The 15,104-nt window shown below is 34.2% G+C and overlaps 1 protein-coding gene across 1 annotated transcript in view; it reads right to left on the bottom strand.

Moving 5' to 3' along the window:
• SLC6A14 (solute carrier family 6 member 14) overlaps positions 1 to 14,139 on the bottom strand; it is a 31,602-nt gene extending 17,463 nt beyond the window's left edge. Inside the window, exons 1-7 of the mRNA XM_036226980.1 lie at positions 13,956 to 14,139; positions 12,446 to 12,611; positions 9,230 to 9,361; positions 7,733 to 7,894; positions 6,770 to 6,905; positions 5,555 to 5,687; positions 3,861 to 4,001 (exon numbers count right to left, since the gene is read on the bottom strand). Of these exons, the coding sequence (XP_036082873.1) occupies positions 3,861 to 4,001; positions 5,555 to 5,687; positions 6,770 to 6,905; positions 7,733 to 7,894; positions 9,230 to 9,361; positions 12,446 to 12,611; positions 13,956 to 14,003 (918 nt within the window). The 5' untranslated portion in view covers positions 14,004 to 14,139. The remainder of the gene's footprint in view (positions 1 to 3,860; positions 4,002 to 5,554; positions 5,688 to 6,769; positions 6,906 to 7,732; positions 7,895 to 9,229; positions 9,362 to 12,445; positions 12,612 to 13,955) is intronic.
• Positions 14,140 to 15,104: the final 965 nt, after the last annotated feature.

Here is a 15,104-nt window from a genome sequence, read left to right as displayed (position 1 = left end):
GAGGAGGGCACAGGCAGCAGCTGACCTTTAGCCTTTAACAATGCCCTTCATAAGAGTCCTCAAAATTAACACACCCCAGATGGCCAGCTTCGGACCACACCAGAGTACCATTGAACTTCCTCTACAAATGACACACTCAAAGAGCAGACTCAGTAGGCACCAGAGCTCTGCTAAGGAGAATCCTGTTTCATAGGCTCAGGCCCTGCAGAACAGCTCTTCCACTGTAGTTAATGACCAATCTTCACAACCAATCAGCCTGAGTATCCATCCCTCCTATTGATGAGCAAACAACCACCAAGGCTCAACTACAACAGAAAGGCACACACATTCCATTCAAGGGGCACACTTGGATCACCCAGCTCAGGTGACAAAGGAGACTGAGCCTCTGGGTCGCACAGGACACCTACTACATAGGGACACTCTTCTAAGACCAGGAGACCTGGCAGCTCTACCTAATACATAGAATCAAGCACAGGGAAGCAGATAAAATGGAGAGATTGACCAGGAAACATGTTCCAAACGAATGAATAGAACAAAGCTCCCCCAAAAGAACTAAACTAAATGGAAACAAGCAATCTACCAGATGCAGAGTTCAAAACTCTGCTTATAAGGATGCTCAATGAACTTAGAGAAAGTGCAGATAAACTCTGTGAGAATTTTACCAAAGAGACAGAAAACATAAAAATGGAGATTAAAAAGACAAAAAAAGAAATGAGCAATACAATGCCTGAAATGAAAAATACCTTACGAGGAATCAACAGTAGATGAAACTGTTGATAAAATCAGTAATTTAGAAGATAAAGTAGCAGAAAACACCCAATCAGAACAGCAACAAGAAAAAAAATTCAAATATAAGAATTGTTCAAGGGGTCGCTGGTACAACATCAACTGTATCAAAATTTGCATCACGGGAGTATGAGATAAAGAAAGGAGACAGCAATGAATTGAAAAGCTATCTGAAGATATAACAGAAAACTTTCCTACTTGGTGAAGGAAAGTGACATGCAAGCCCAGGAAGATCAGAAAGTCCCAATCAAGATCAAACAGCCCCACACCACAACATAGTATTGTTAAATGCCAAAGGTTAAAAACAAAGAGAGAATCTAAAAAGCATTAAGAGAAAAGTAGTTAGTTACCTTCAAGGGAGCTTCAATAAAATTGTTGGCTGATGTCTCAACAGTAACTTTGTATGCCAGAAGAAATTGGCAGGAAATATTCAAAGTGATGAAAAGCAAGAACCTCAATGAAGATTACTCTACCCAGCAAGGCTATCATTTAGAATCAGAGAACAGGCACAGAGCTTCCAAGACAAGAAAGAGCTTAAGAAGTTCATCCACTAAAGTTTTATCATTGGATTGAAGCAATTCAGTCACATCCTAAGGCTCCACTTCTAATTCTAGTTCTCTTGCTATTTCTGACACATCTGCAGTTGCTTCCTCCACTGAATTCTTGAACCCCTCAATGTCATTCATGAGGAATGGAATCAACTCCTGTTAATGTTGATATTTTGACCAATTCCCACGAATCATGAATGTTCTTAATGACATCTAGAATGGTGAATCCTTTCCAGAAGGTTGTCGATTGACTTTGCTCGGGTCCATCAGAGGAATCACTATCTATGGCAGCAAAAGCCTTACAAAATGTGTTTCTTAAATAATAAGACTTGAGAGTTGAAATTACTCCCTGACCCATGGCTGCAGAATGGATTGTTGTGTGAGTGGGCATGAAAACAACATTAATCTCATTGTATAGCCCCATAAGAGCTCTTGAGTGACCAGGCACACTGTCAATGAGCAGTAATATTTTGAAAGGAATCTTTCTTTTCCCGAACAGTAGTTCTCAATATTGGGCTTATAATATTCAGTAAACCAAATTGAAAACAGATGGGCTGTCATTCGGACTTTGTTGCTTTATTTATAGAACATGGGTAGAGTAGATTTAGCATCATTCTTAAGGGCCCTCGGATTTTTGGAATGGCAAATGGGCCTTAGCTTCAACCTAAAGTCACCAGCTGCATTAACCCATAACAAAAGATCAGCCTATCCCCTTGATGCTTTGAAACCATGCAATGACTTCTCCTCTCTAACTATCAAAGACTTAGATGGCATCTCCCTCCAACATAAAGCTGTTTCATGTACAATAAAAATCTGTTGTTTAGCATAGCCACCTTCATTCATTATCTTAGCTAGATATCTGGATAACTTGCTGCAGCTCCAACATCAGCGCTTGCTGCTTTACCACATTGTACTTTTATGTTCTAGAGATGGCTTCTTTCCTTAAACCTCATGAACCAACCTCTGCTAGCTTCAAACTTTTTCTGCAGCTTCCCCACTTCCCTCAACCTCTAGAGAATCAGTGACATTTAGGGACTTGCTCTGGATTAAGCTTTGGCTTAAGAAAATGTGGTAGCTGGTTTGATCTTCTCTCCAGCCCACTAAAACTTTCTCCATATCAGCTATAAGGCTGTTTTACTTTCACATCATTTGTGTGATCACTGGAGTAGCACTTTTAATTTCCTTCAAGAACTTTTTCTTTACATCAACAACCTGGCTAACTGTTTGACACAAGAGGCCTAGCCCTTGGGCTATCTTGGTTTTGACATGCCTTTGTCACTAAGCTTAATTATTTCTAACTTTTAATTTAAAGTTAGAGACCCAATTTCAATATTGTTATGTCTCAGGGAATAGGGAGGCCTGAGGAGAAGAAAAAAGGTGGGAGAACTTAATTTGCTAATTGAGTTTGCCATCTTATATGAATGTGATTTGTTGATTTGTGGTGCCCCCAAATATTTACAATAGCAACATCAAAGATTATAGATCACAGATCACCATAATAAATATAATAATGAAAAAGCTGAAATATTGAGAATATTACCAAAATGTGACAAAGAAACATGAAATGAGCAAATGCTGTTGGAAAAATGTCACCAACATACTTGCTCGACACAGAATTACCACAAACCTTCAATTTGTAAAAAAGTATTATCTGTGAAGCACAATAAAGCAAAGTACAATAAAATGAAGTATGCTTGTATTTAGAAAATAGCCATTTGTAGAAATAAGCATACGTTCTACAAAGAATACCACAGCAAACTAAAACAAATATCCATTTTATATAGCACTTCTAGATGTGACTATTAAAAAGGTGAAAGCATTCTTAGGCTGTATCAATGCAAGCATAGTATAGAGGCTACACTTATTTTAATGCTCTTTGAAGTCAAAACTGTAAAAGATTATATTGTACTTGTGATATATGCAGCCATTATATGGAGATGGACTAAAGTTAAAAGAGGTTTACCCAATTCATATTCATAGCATATGTTTATGTTTCTGGTATTAGTAACAATTTTGATTATGTAATGCTTTATACATTTCAAATTTGTATTTCAACTTCATGAATTATTAGGCAAAATTTGACTTTACTTTCAGAATATTAACTTTTGAAAATAATTAAAATGTATATTAGTCCATTAAACTTTCAACTATAATCTTTAAATTTACTATGAGTTTATCCAGTAAATCATACTCTTAGTCATTAACTTGTAGGGGTTCATGCATGAAATATACTTTTTCAGATTAATAAGCCTCAAATCTTTTTGGTCAAATACAATCAGTTATATGAATAAAATTATTTTTAAAATCCTATTGTCAAAAATGATAATTTCACTTCCAATAAGAAAGCATTAGTGTCATATTAAAGCTAAGTAAGATATCCTTGTGGACAGAAATATTAATAAGTATAACCGCATATTCTTTTGCAAGCTACTACATTATGACACCTTTATATGTAATCAAAGATTTTTAGTATTTGCTTTAAAAGTTTATCTCTGCAGATAATTTGAAATTTAAATTGAGGCTTACCTCAGCTTCCTGAAGTTTTGTAAAATTTGATTGTGCTCCAATATAGTATGAAATGCCTTTTGATGCACCCTCTAGAGTCGCGCCTCGTATTAAAAGGATGAGTAGGACAACATAGGGGAAAAGAGCTGTAAAATATACCACCTATCAAAAAAATACAATTTAAAGTTAATAAATCATTTTTTAAATCATTGTATATAATTGTATACAAATAAAGTCATTAGCCAGTTAACATTAATAAAATAAAGTATCAAAAATTTCATGAGATTCTTAAGTCTAATGATACCAAAGCAAAGTTGGCATAATTTCCTCTTTCTATTCTCATTACTCTCAAAAGATTCATTTTTAAAACACTCTGATGTATGGAATGATATTTCCCAGGTACATGTCATAAGTATACAAGATATCACAAGTGATAACTTGGAATCCACATGGATTCCATATATATATATACTGAATAATACCTCTTCATAAATTACTGCACTGAAGTGGGGAAAAAATGATTTTAAACCCTCCAATATACACTCACTCCCCAAGGAAAAGGAAAACAATCTCTTAGTAAATGTCCAAATCTCATGAAAGTTGATTAAAATGAACACTTGACATTTGCTATTATTATCTTTAAATCTACCATTAAGACAGTTTGATAGCATACATACAAGTGCACCGCTTGTGTCCTAGGAAACACATGGTTCCAGGTGAGCAAATTGGCTTTGATGTTGGCTTTTCATTAATGTGGATGTTTTCTTTGATTTATAGATGCCTTATGTTTGATAATATGGCTAAGGAGATGATTTAAACAAGTCAGCCAGAGACCAATAAAAATTAATTGCCTGGATAAATGACCTTTAATGGATTCTTTAAAAATTATCAGCAAAAAAGGAACCACAGTTTCAAAAATGTGAAATTAAAACATTATTTTGGAAAGTTTCACTGACTTCATTCACAGTATTTTTGTGATCTAACAGTATGTTTCATCACAGCTTAACATTAATTAAATGTGCTAGATGTTGTACCAGAAATACAAAGATAGTATCCACAGTTATTCCTGTCCTCCACCTTTAAGGACATTTTACTCTACAGTTGTAAAAATGTAAACATTCACTTTTCTAGGTACTGTACAAATGTTCACAGAAAAAAATTCAAATTCGCTCTCTGAAATTACCATAATATTTTCTGAAAGTTTAAAAAAACAATGAAGTAGGACAATATAATGTTTTTCAGATGAGGACTCTTTGTTGAAGGAGAGGGTTCTGAGTCAATTTTAGCGAACTTTAAGAGAATGATTACATAATTTATTTTGTTCTATCTCTTTCCAACTAGCAGAATCCTGAAATTACTATGCTATATAAGAAGGATCTAGACTTTTTAAAACAAAAATTACAATATATAATTCCATTCAAATGTGTATTTATATAGTAGGACAGAAAAGTTAAAAATATACTTGCAAGCTTCGGAATACTGTATCAGTAAGAAGGGTCCAAGTTTTGAGTAAATGCACAACTTTAGTACTAGTTTGTGCTTGTCTTGTTTTATTTTTAACAATAACAGTGATCCTATGTATTTTTTAGAAAGATTTTCACATATTTGAATGTTCCCATTAGAGAAAAAAAGCATGCATTCAATAATGCTTAACACTGAACTGCAATGACATTGGAAAACAGCCCCATCTCTATATAATGTGTTTTTCAAATTACCTTGCCTGAAGACTTGATTCCCTTAAATAGTGCTGCACCAACTATGAGCCAAGCCAGAAGAAGACAAAGTGCTAAATACCACACAATTTCTCCAGTCTCATCCATTCCACTTGAACGTTGGAGTGCCACTTTGCTGAAAGCACATAAGCCCTTGTCTTAATAAGGAGGAAGCTTCATAAGTATTTCATCTTATTAATACATCAATGTTATATGAACCTTTTATTGATACTGTATTATGGAAGGGAAAAAAGTGTTCAATGAGAAGCCAGGCTCTAAACTTTAATCTTAACTACAGCCAATGCAAAGTTCCAAATCCTAGAATAAAAGGTCTACTAATTCCTTTGACTATGATTTTCCCTAGTCTTTCAAAGGCTCTTTATGTTAAAAAAACAAATAAATAAATAACCTTACATCAGATTATTTCATTTTACTCACTACAGTATCTTTTTAAAGTAAAAATGTCAAAGAAAACATTTAGAATTGTATTAAATACTTTCTTATTCATCGAACTTGTATTTATCATTATACCTATATGGTCCCATTATTTTTACCTATTCCAAAAGCTTTCTGTAAAATTCTATAATTTCCACTAGTGGAATGCATGGATCTATGACTTGGAGCATTTAAGATACAAATTTTAAAAGGATCACAACAAATCATTAACATCTAGATGAGGAAGAGCTCATTACAACAGTAGTCAAGGAAATTAGGGTCAGAGTAAAAAGTAAGTACACAATAGAGAAAATAGAGAATATTTAAAATTAATCAAAGTAAATATACCCGAAATGTCTCTTTCTATCATATAGTGACAATTATAAACAAAATGGATAATGAAGAATTGCAGCCTTAAATAGCAATTTATCCCAAAATTACTCATCACCTAATTGTTTATCCTTGGAACTTGTGAATTATAGTCTAAAATTTGAAAGTTTTTTCTTCAAAGCAATGCCTTAATTTATAGTGTTGAATAAATAATTACTGACAGTGTTGTACCCATTTAATAACTAATTTATAGATAGTAATTTATTGACTAGAGCAGGTTATCACTACTCACACAAAAGGTAAACATTTGAGTCAAATGGATTAGAATTTGCTCTGATTCCCTTTTTTCTCTACTTATATGACTTAAGAAAAGAGCTGATTAATATTTTATTGTTAATTATAAAAACTTTTTAGTAACAATTGCTTAAGAAGTAGATCATCTAAGGTACTTACTTCCAATATTGTTCACTGGGAAGCTGCCCTGGCTGGTAAATTTCACTTCCATTGATGCAGGTTAAATTGTTGGCGTCTATCCAGCTTTTATTGACTTGAATGATCTCGTTTGTTATAGTCACATTACAGTGAGTTACTAAAAATTATTTTAAAAAGAATGCACACACAGATATGTACTTAGTTTTAAAAGAGTACTTTCCTAAGAAAAAGTTATAATAGTAAAATATTTAAAGTACTGTCTAAATTGTTACTTGGTAAAGATGGAGTAGAAATTGTACAAATGGATTAAACCATGCATATTTAGCATCTTAAATCTTCTCTATTACTAAGCTGGGAGTGAGAATGAAAATAATTGCCCTTATAAACTATGATCATATTTATAGTAATAACAGCTATAAAGGAACAATAATTTTAGTTAGGATTTAGTGCTCTAAGGAACTTTTAGTATGTGGACTTATTTAACCATATAGAAAAATAACATCTTTAAATTCCTAAGAAGCATTCAATCTTTATTACTTTATCTTCTGATATATATAGGCAGTCCTAGTAGTAATAGTCTACAATATTAATGCTACAGTATCTCTAAGATTAGTAACATATGATGTGGAGAACACCCACTGTCTTCTGAAACACACAACTAGTATCATGGAAAATACTTTTCTCTTTTTATCATTTTCCCATTGTCTTCCTTCTTTCTTGCCCATGACTTAGGCCTGTGAGAAGTGCTCCTAATACTGGTTTAGCAGTACTGGCTGCCCTCAGAAATTAATATTGCATTCATCAATTAATTAATCAATTTTCAGGTTATACATGCTTTGTTCTGCTTTCATCAATAACCTATAGCTTGCTTTAAACTGTTCCTAAATTGGTTAGAAAATGATTTAATGCTTTAAGTTTATTAGAAAATATAAAAGAATGAAATAGAGCTAACAATATTTTTAAAAATAAGTAAATGAATTTTACCTATAGGCAATCTGCTACAGTTTTCATCTGCCCAATAAGAACAAGTTTTCCATGGTAGTTCACTTTGAAAAGAAGCAAACATGTAGTAAAGACTATACGCAATTATGACATTGTAATAGATGGTGACAAAAAAGGTTATCAGGACCATTGTAATTCCCACACCTGAAAAAGAGAGATATTTTAAATAAAAGTGAAATTGCTATTGTTAATTCATAAAAATGCTGCATCTCAATTTCTACAAAATCTATTTTAAAGTGACAAGGCTGTTTCAAAGAACTTTTTTTGGTGGGAGGAGGTGATGAAGCAGTACTACTGTCTGAATAACTTCTCAAATTTAAAATTATTTTGATGACTGGCTTTCTGAGACAGTTTTTTAATTGATTCGAAAAAGTTACTAAGATCAAAGGCAGAAGACTTGTATTAATCCATTAAATTCACATAAAGAAAAACCCTTGTTCATTACTCTTTCTTATTAAGTCTGTAAATTCTTATCAGAGTAGGTATTATTCTTTTAAAAAGAAAGGGAAAAAAATTATTCAAAGCTCATATCGTATTGATTCACCAATACTTACATCTTGATCTATGAAACAACATTTTGATGAGCAGAAGATAAAACCTATGAATTAGTGTCCTGAAAGGATAGTGTACAGAATTCTACAGATACATGTAAAGAAAATTAAATAATTCAATAACGATCTGAATTTAAACTTAAGTTTTTTTTAACTCAGTAGTTTTAAAATGCAGCTTAATGGATTGAATGTAACTCCTATACTTAAAACTAGCTTTTGAGGAAGCTTTCTTAATATTCTGGCACAATTGTCTACTGACACCATTATAAATTTATTTTGATGTTGCATTGAGGCTTTTACAAGTAGTTTTCAGCAGCTAGCACGTACCAAAATGAGATCTAATCCTCAGACATTAAAGTCATTTGATGTTTGATAACAATCAAAGCATATTTAAAAAACGTTTCCAGTGTCCTATTCTTAAGAGCATCCAAGAAAAAAACTGTGACCTGCCTTTCAACTTTTCTGAATGAGGCACTGTAAAAGATATGCAAAAACCAGAAGACAAGGACTGCATGTGAAGTAGATTAAAAGGTGAAAATCAGAAAAGAATGACACTCTTACAACCCTGTCTAATATTCTTCCCTATCCTTTCTATATCTGCAGCTCTAGATAAACAAAAATAAAAAATTAACATTTGCTTTTTAAATTCTACAGTGGCAAATATGCAGAAAAACTATGTGTTTCTTTACCTTTAACCTGTCTAATTTTTCCCCCATTTTCCCATCACCTCCTCCATCAACATTTTATTTATTTATATTTATTTTTTTAACATTTTTTTTTTATTTTCCTCCTTCCCTTCCCCTCTCCCTTCTGGTAACCTCTAGTCCATTGTCCGTCCAACTTTTAAACACTTTCTTCCACATAGTGAGGACAGTTATATGCATGAATAGACTGATGAGCCCAATAAGGAAAATATTTTAATACTGACCTTGAAACAATGGAAGAATCCTCCAAACTGAAACTGGACCTAAGCTAGCAAATTGTCCCAGTGAACACTCTAAGAAAAACAAAGGCAAACCAGCCAATGCTAGCATAATCGCATAAGGTATCAAGAAGGCACCTAGAAAATGCAAAAAAAAGGATACAAAGCACTATAGTATCCCAAAACTTTGATGACATTTTGACAACCAGCATAATATTTTGAAAGCATTCTGATATAGTGCAGTCAGGCCCTAAATTTACTACTTTCTGTGGGAAAGTCATTGGTTCTCTAAACCTTGGATTCTTCATCTATGAAATGAAGATGCTGGTACAGTTAGTCCTCACTTAACATTGTTGATAGGCTTAGCAACTTTAAGTGAAACAATGTATAATGAAACCAATCATCCCACAGACTAATTGATACAAACAAGAGTTAAGTTCCTGTGGCATCTCATCAATGTTAATGAAAAGACGTTGAATAAAATTGTTATTCAAGGATTGGCTGTGTTACATAATAAGGATGTTGTGATTACTACAAACAATAGCCTATAAAAAGCGATACAGACGATTTGAAGTATCACAGGCTTTGGAGCAAGATAGACCTAGGTTTATATCCTGGCTCCAGAATTTACTAGTTATGTGACCTGGGGCAATTTATCTAACCTCTGAACCTTGGGTTCTTCATAAATGGTGAGAATAATATGTACCAACTCATCAATTTGTGGTAAGGGTCCAATTCAGAGCCCGTGAAAACACTTGGCAAAATGGCAGGCACATACTATATATTCAAAGTTGGTTTCCCTCCTTTCACCTTTAAAAATAAATGATCTATTCATGAGATTGGGTGCAAATGCTAAATGCTTTTCAGAGTAGAAGTCATTGCAGTTAAGATCATTATTCTCTAAATAGTTATATGGTTTTTTACTCGATGTTAATAAATTTGTCATTTTTGTCAGAAGAATCTGAACTTTGAGATTCATTAAGAGTTAACTTTCAATTTATTAAGGACTCATTATCATACATTTAGATTTATTTAAAACCTTTTATTATTTTACTTTTTTCTGCCCACTTTTGGGGCATAATATTACTCATTAGAACCTTTACAAGATTGTGGGTAGAAGCAGGGACAGAATATTAAATTTATTGATCAAGTATTCTAGAAGTCTTAAAATTTAATAAGAAAATAGGAGAATTAGTGTATAAAAATGAGCTTTTGGATTATGTACATTTCATTTATCCATATTATATAATTTTCCTCATGTATTTTTCATATTATGATACTGTAACATCATATCTAGGAATTACATTTTCCAACCTTCAAACTATATGCTACTGAAAATGAGACAGTGAAGTACTTGTTATATATAAGCCACTAGTCACTAGAACATAGGGACAAATATGTTTTTATAGATGTTGCAATATACATACCATTATTACTATAAATAATAGAAGTTTAATTTCTGCCAATGATAAATATGAAGAAAATGTAATACACAATATTTCTATCAAAGTAGAACAATAATCAAAGGCTTACTGGCCCAGTGTAAATAGGGTTTTTTTTGGAAAAAAATAAAGGATTATTTTCTTCAGTGTCATGTGTAACTTTTTACCATTGTATTATTTCATTCTTAATAACAGCCATATTGTTAAATTAACACAATATAGTCATCACAAATTAGTAGTAAGTTAGTATGATACTTTCCTTTCATAAACTGTTAAAAAGAATCTACAGATAAAAATAAGTCCAGATTTTAGCAATAATTCTTCAAATCTGAACATATTTTTAAAATTGGATCTATTAACATTTGACAAAACTGAATTTTATGTTTATCTTCTATTCTTGGGCAAGAGAGAAAGAAACAATTGAGAGAGCCTAGATCATCCATTACCCCAAAAAATGTGATCTTTAAAACTAAGAGCAATACAATAAATTAATTTTAGAGGATATGTTGAAAGAGATATGGGTGTGCAATAAATGATACTATGTGGTTTGGGCTATGTTTAAAATTCTTTATCAAACTTAGTTTAATATAGTTATTGGAAATTTATGACAAATACTGGCCCTGTCTATGATGTCAAGTTACAGGGAATTTCTTATTCTAAATCTGAATGCAAGAGGCTGGAAAGGAGCTTAAATGTTTCTCTTCATTACACTAGACCTTAGGACATAGTCATCAAAAATATTGTGATTTTTCACTCATTTTCCAGCTCAAATTTACATAAAACCCATGACTAAATGATGTAGGTTCTAGGTAGAGATTTTTTTTTGCCGCCAGCACATAGCGTTTGATAAACAGACCTCCTTTCTTAAGTTTCTGAAAGCCAGTATGAATCTTTTAATGCAACCAATTAAGAAGGAATATAAAATTGAAATATCACTACATAAAATCTTATTGTACCAAAAAAAATTACAGTGGTACAGTTTCACTGGTACCTATTTATGAAATATAAGGGAATGTCACTTCTACACTTCTACGAGAACCTGTAATTATAAGTAAACAAAATATGGTGCAAGCAAAAAGCTGTTTCAGCATTACTATAGAATTGTGCAATTCATTTTGTATTCCTCTGTGTGTCATCTCAGAGTTAATTTTTTTCTCCTTGTTCTGAGTCTTAATGATTTCTGAGCTATAAACAGTATTGTTTGCAGAAATTAAACATCTAGCCTTGAACTAAATTCTATTACATTTTAGAACTATTTTCTAAATAGTCAATTCAATTTGGAATATTTGTAACTGAATATTGAAGCTTAAAATACAAAACCTTTCCTTACGTTTTAATCAACTGCTTCCACAATTAAATTTTCAAAATGCAATGCCTTATTCTATTTACACAATTTATTTGAGCTTCTATTAGAACTAGTATTCACTCTTTTGCTTAGATTCAGCTATAAATTAAGCAAAACACTACCTAAGTCCGAACAGATTATCATAGAAATGTATAAATTAAGAAAAGTCACAGTTGAAGATTACACATTATCTCAAATCAGAAACTTAGAAATGATAAACACACAACTTTTATCAAGTTTATATCTGAAGATTTAGTGAAGCCACCTTTCTAACTTGAGCTAGCAACTCATAGTCTAATAATGAATGCAGTATGCTTTTGTGGCAGCCTCTCATTAACCCAAAACATAATATGCCTTTCCTCATTCTTAAAATATCCTCAGAGGTCATACAGCACCCCACTTAAAACTGGAGAATAAAAAAGTTGGGGGGAATACCTCCGCCATTGTTGTAGGTCAAGTATGGGAATCTCCACACATTCCCCAATCCCACTGCATATCCAACCATAGACAGAAGATAATCTGATTTTTTTGACCAGTTACCACGGTCTTGGTTCTCATCATTTTCACCAACATGGAAATTCTCAGATGAAGCCGTCACTTTCTGGAGAAGGGAAAATATCATCAATGGCTTGTCTTTCTACTATCAAAAATTCCACAGAAGAATAATTTCACAAATCCATGGAATGACGAGAGAAAGAGAGAGAGAGAGAGAGAGAGAGAGAGAGAGAGAGAGAGAGAGGAAGAGAGAGATGGTGGGGCAGGGAGAGAGAGAGAGAGAATGAACCCTGAAAACCATAGCAAAGGAAATTGGTATCCAAGGTTGAGATTTCTGCTAATGACTGCTTTTACTTTACAACACTTGCCCCTTGAAATAAAAAATAAAAATAAAAATAAAGCTCTGTAGGTGGATAGTCTTATTACTTCTTCCCGTGAGATAATCCAAATTGTGGTAGACAGGTTACATGTGGCACCCAGCACAAAGGGCCAATGAAGGATGACAAAGTTTTAAATACAAATACCTTAATGATGAATTAGGTAAAATCAACACTCTTGAGGTTGTAGATATTTGAAAAGAATCAACTATAGCTTCCGCCAAAAGAGAGATTGAAAGAGAGAGAGGAGAACCGAAGAGAGAGAAAAGGAAGAGAGAGGAAAGAAGAAAGAGAGAGAGAGAGAGAGAGAGAGAGAGAGAGAGGATAGCGAGAGGCAGAGATGAGAGAGAGAGAGAGAAGAAGAAAGAAAGAAGAAAGAAAGAAAGAAGAGAAAGAAAGAAAAAGAAAGAAAAGAAAAAGAAAGAAAAGAACAAGAAAGAATAAGAAAAAGAAAGAAAGAAAGAAAGAAAGAAAGAAAGAAAGAAAGAAAGAAAGAAACAAGCGAGCAAGCAAAAGAAAGAAAGAATTGAAAAAATCATAGACTTATTTTCCTATAGGCTTATAGTTTTGAATGCTTTGAGTTAAGGGAAGTTTAACTTCTCTCCCTATCTTAGAGAGTAAAATCAGTGCTTTTCTGAAAGCCACCAAATAATATTCAAAGACAAATTCTCCTGTCCCACCAGGTGGAGCAGCTCTCTCTCCACTTCATTGGGAAGGGGTTGTCTCCCTACTTATTAGCTGTTCCAGGGTATGGAGGATTCCTCAGGTAGGATAAGAACAGTGTTTTTTCTCATTTCCCTCCAGCATATGGACACATTTTAGAGAGAAAGAGAAAACAGGATTTTCTGGGCACATTCAAGATATAGGATGAGGTGATCCTGTCTTCTAGCTACCAGGAGTTAAGAGCTGTTCTATTTTTCCTCTACTTAGTGGAGACATCTCAGGCACACCTGAAGGCAGTTGAACAGAAATGTGAAGAAGTAATAGCCATAGAAAACAAAAACTGATACTTGCCTCCCCTTAAATTTTTCCTTCCCAGGCCCACCACACCTCCACAGCTCCCAGACCCCTACCTCCTTCCCTCTGCACTTGAAGAAGCTGGGACACTTCAACTTGTCCATGGTTCACTCACTCCCTCTGCTCGCTCTGCCTAGTCTCGTCTCGCAGTCTGACTGAGCTTGACTGGTGACAGGTGCACACTTCCCCGTTTCTTTCTGCCAGAGTGAGCCACCTTACCCAGGGGTGGAACAATTTATAGAAGGAAGCTCTCTCCTCCCCCTCCTGAGCGACCTGTCAATTACCGGAAAAGACCAAAGTGAGGCTCTGGTTTTTCCCCAGGTAAGCTGGCATGTAGCAATCCCCTTCCCGGCCCCAGGAAAGGGCTGGGCTGTGAGATAGCAGAGCAGCTTAAGCCAAGATGACTGACAGCCTTTGACTCAGAGCCGAACAGGTGCCTTCGCGATCTCTCCCTATTTTTCCCCCGATTCCCCGCTTCCTCCTTCTAGCCTCCTCGGCCTAGTCTCCTCTCTGTCCTGAGGCCAAGTACTGATCTCCACTGGTGCTGGAGGGGGGAAGGGCACGGTGTGCAGGGCCCCTTTCTTACCCAAGATTTTTTTGAACGGATGGTACCACACTGGGCTCTGGGATTTCCCAAATTTTTGCCCCTCATTAGAAAACACTTGATCCCCTGGAGCAAAGGCTGCTCCCAGAGGGAAAGCTACTGAATTGGGCACCTTGAAAAGCAGCCAACTGAGATATAATTACTCAGCTGGCTCTGCCTGAAAAGGGCGACTTTGAGCCTATGTCTGAAGCACATTTTTCAGCCTTAAGGACAGCATTGCCTTTAACAGGGATTGCTTTGTGTAGTATTTCAAAGAAGCCAAACAAAAACAAGTCATTGAGCAGTTTTATGGGAAATTCTAACCCTAACAAAGGACTCTACTTTTGCAAGAAAGGTGAGGCCTATAGTGAGGAAGAATCGTCATAGCTTGGCCAGGAAAGAAAGAATTATTTTAATTCTATTTACCAATATATCACCTTTCTATAGAAAATTCAAAGTATTTAAACATCATCTGCCCAGTTTTAAAAAAAGTGATGGAAGTTCTCTGATACACAGCACAAATCAGGGCACACAGAGGCACCAGCAAAAAGCCAAATTCTGTACCCCATGTACAGCTCCTTTGTTCTCCACTGACCAAAATAAATTTCCCATTTGAAGTAAA

Source organism: Rousettus aegyptiacus, unplaced genomic scaffold (genome assembly GCF_014176215.1).
Source record: "Rousettus aegyptiacus isolate mRouAeg1 unplaced genomic scaffold, mRouAeg1.p scaffold_m13_p_9, whole genome shotgun sequence".
In the NCBI taxonomy this organism is placed as follows: Eukaryota; Metazoa; Chordata; class Mammalia; order Chiroptera; family Pteropodidae; genus Rousettus; species Rousettus aegyptiacus.
The sequence above is the reverse complement of the archived record's forward strand: the minus strand, read 5'-3'. Positions and strand labels throughout refer to the sequence as shown.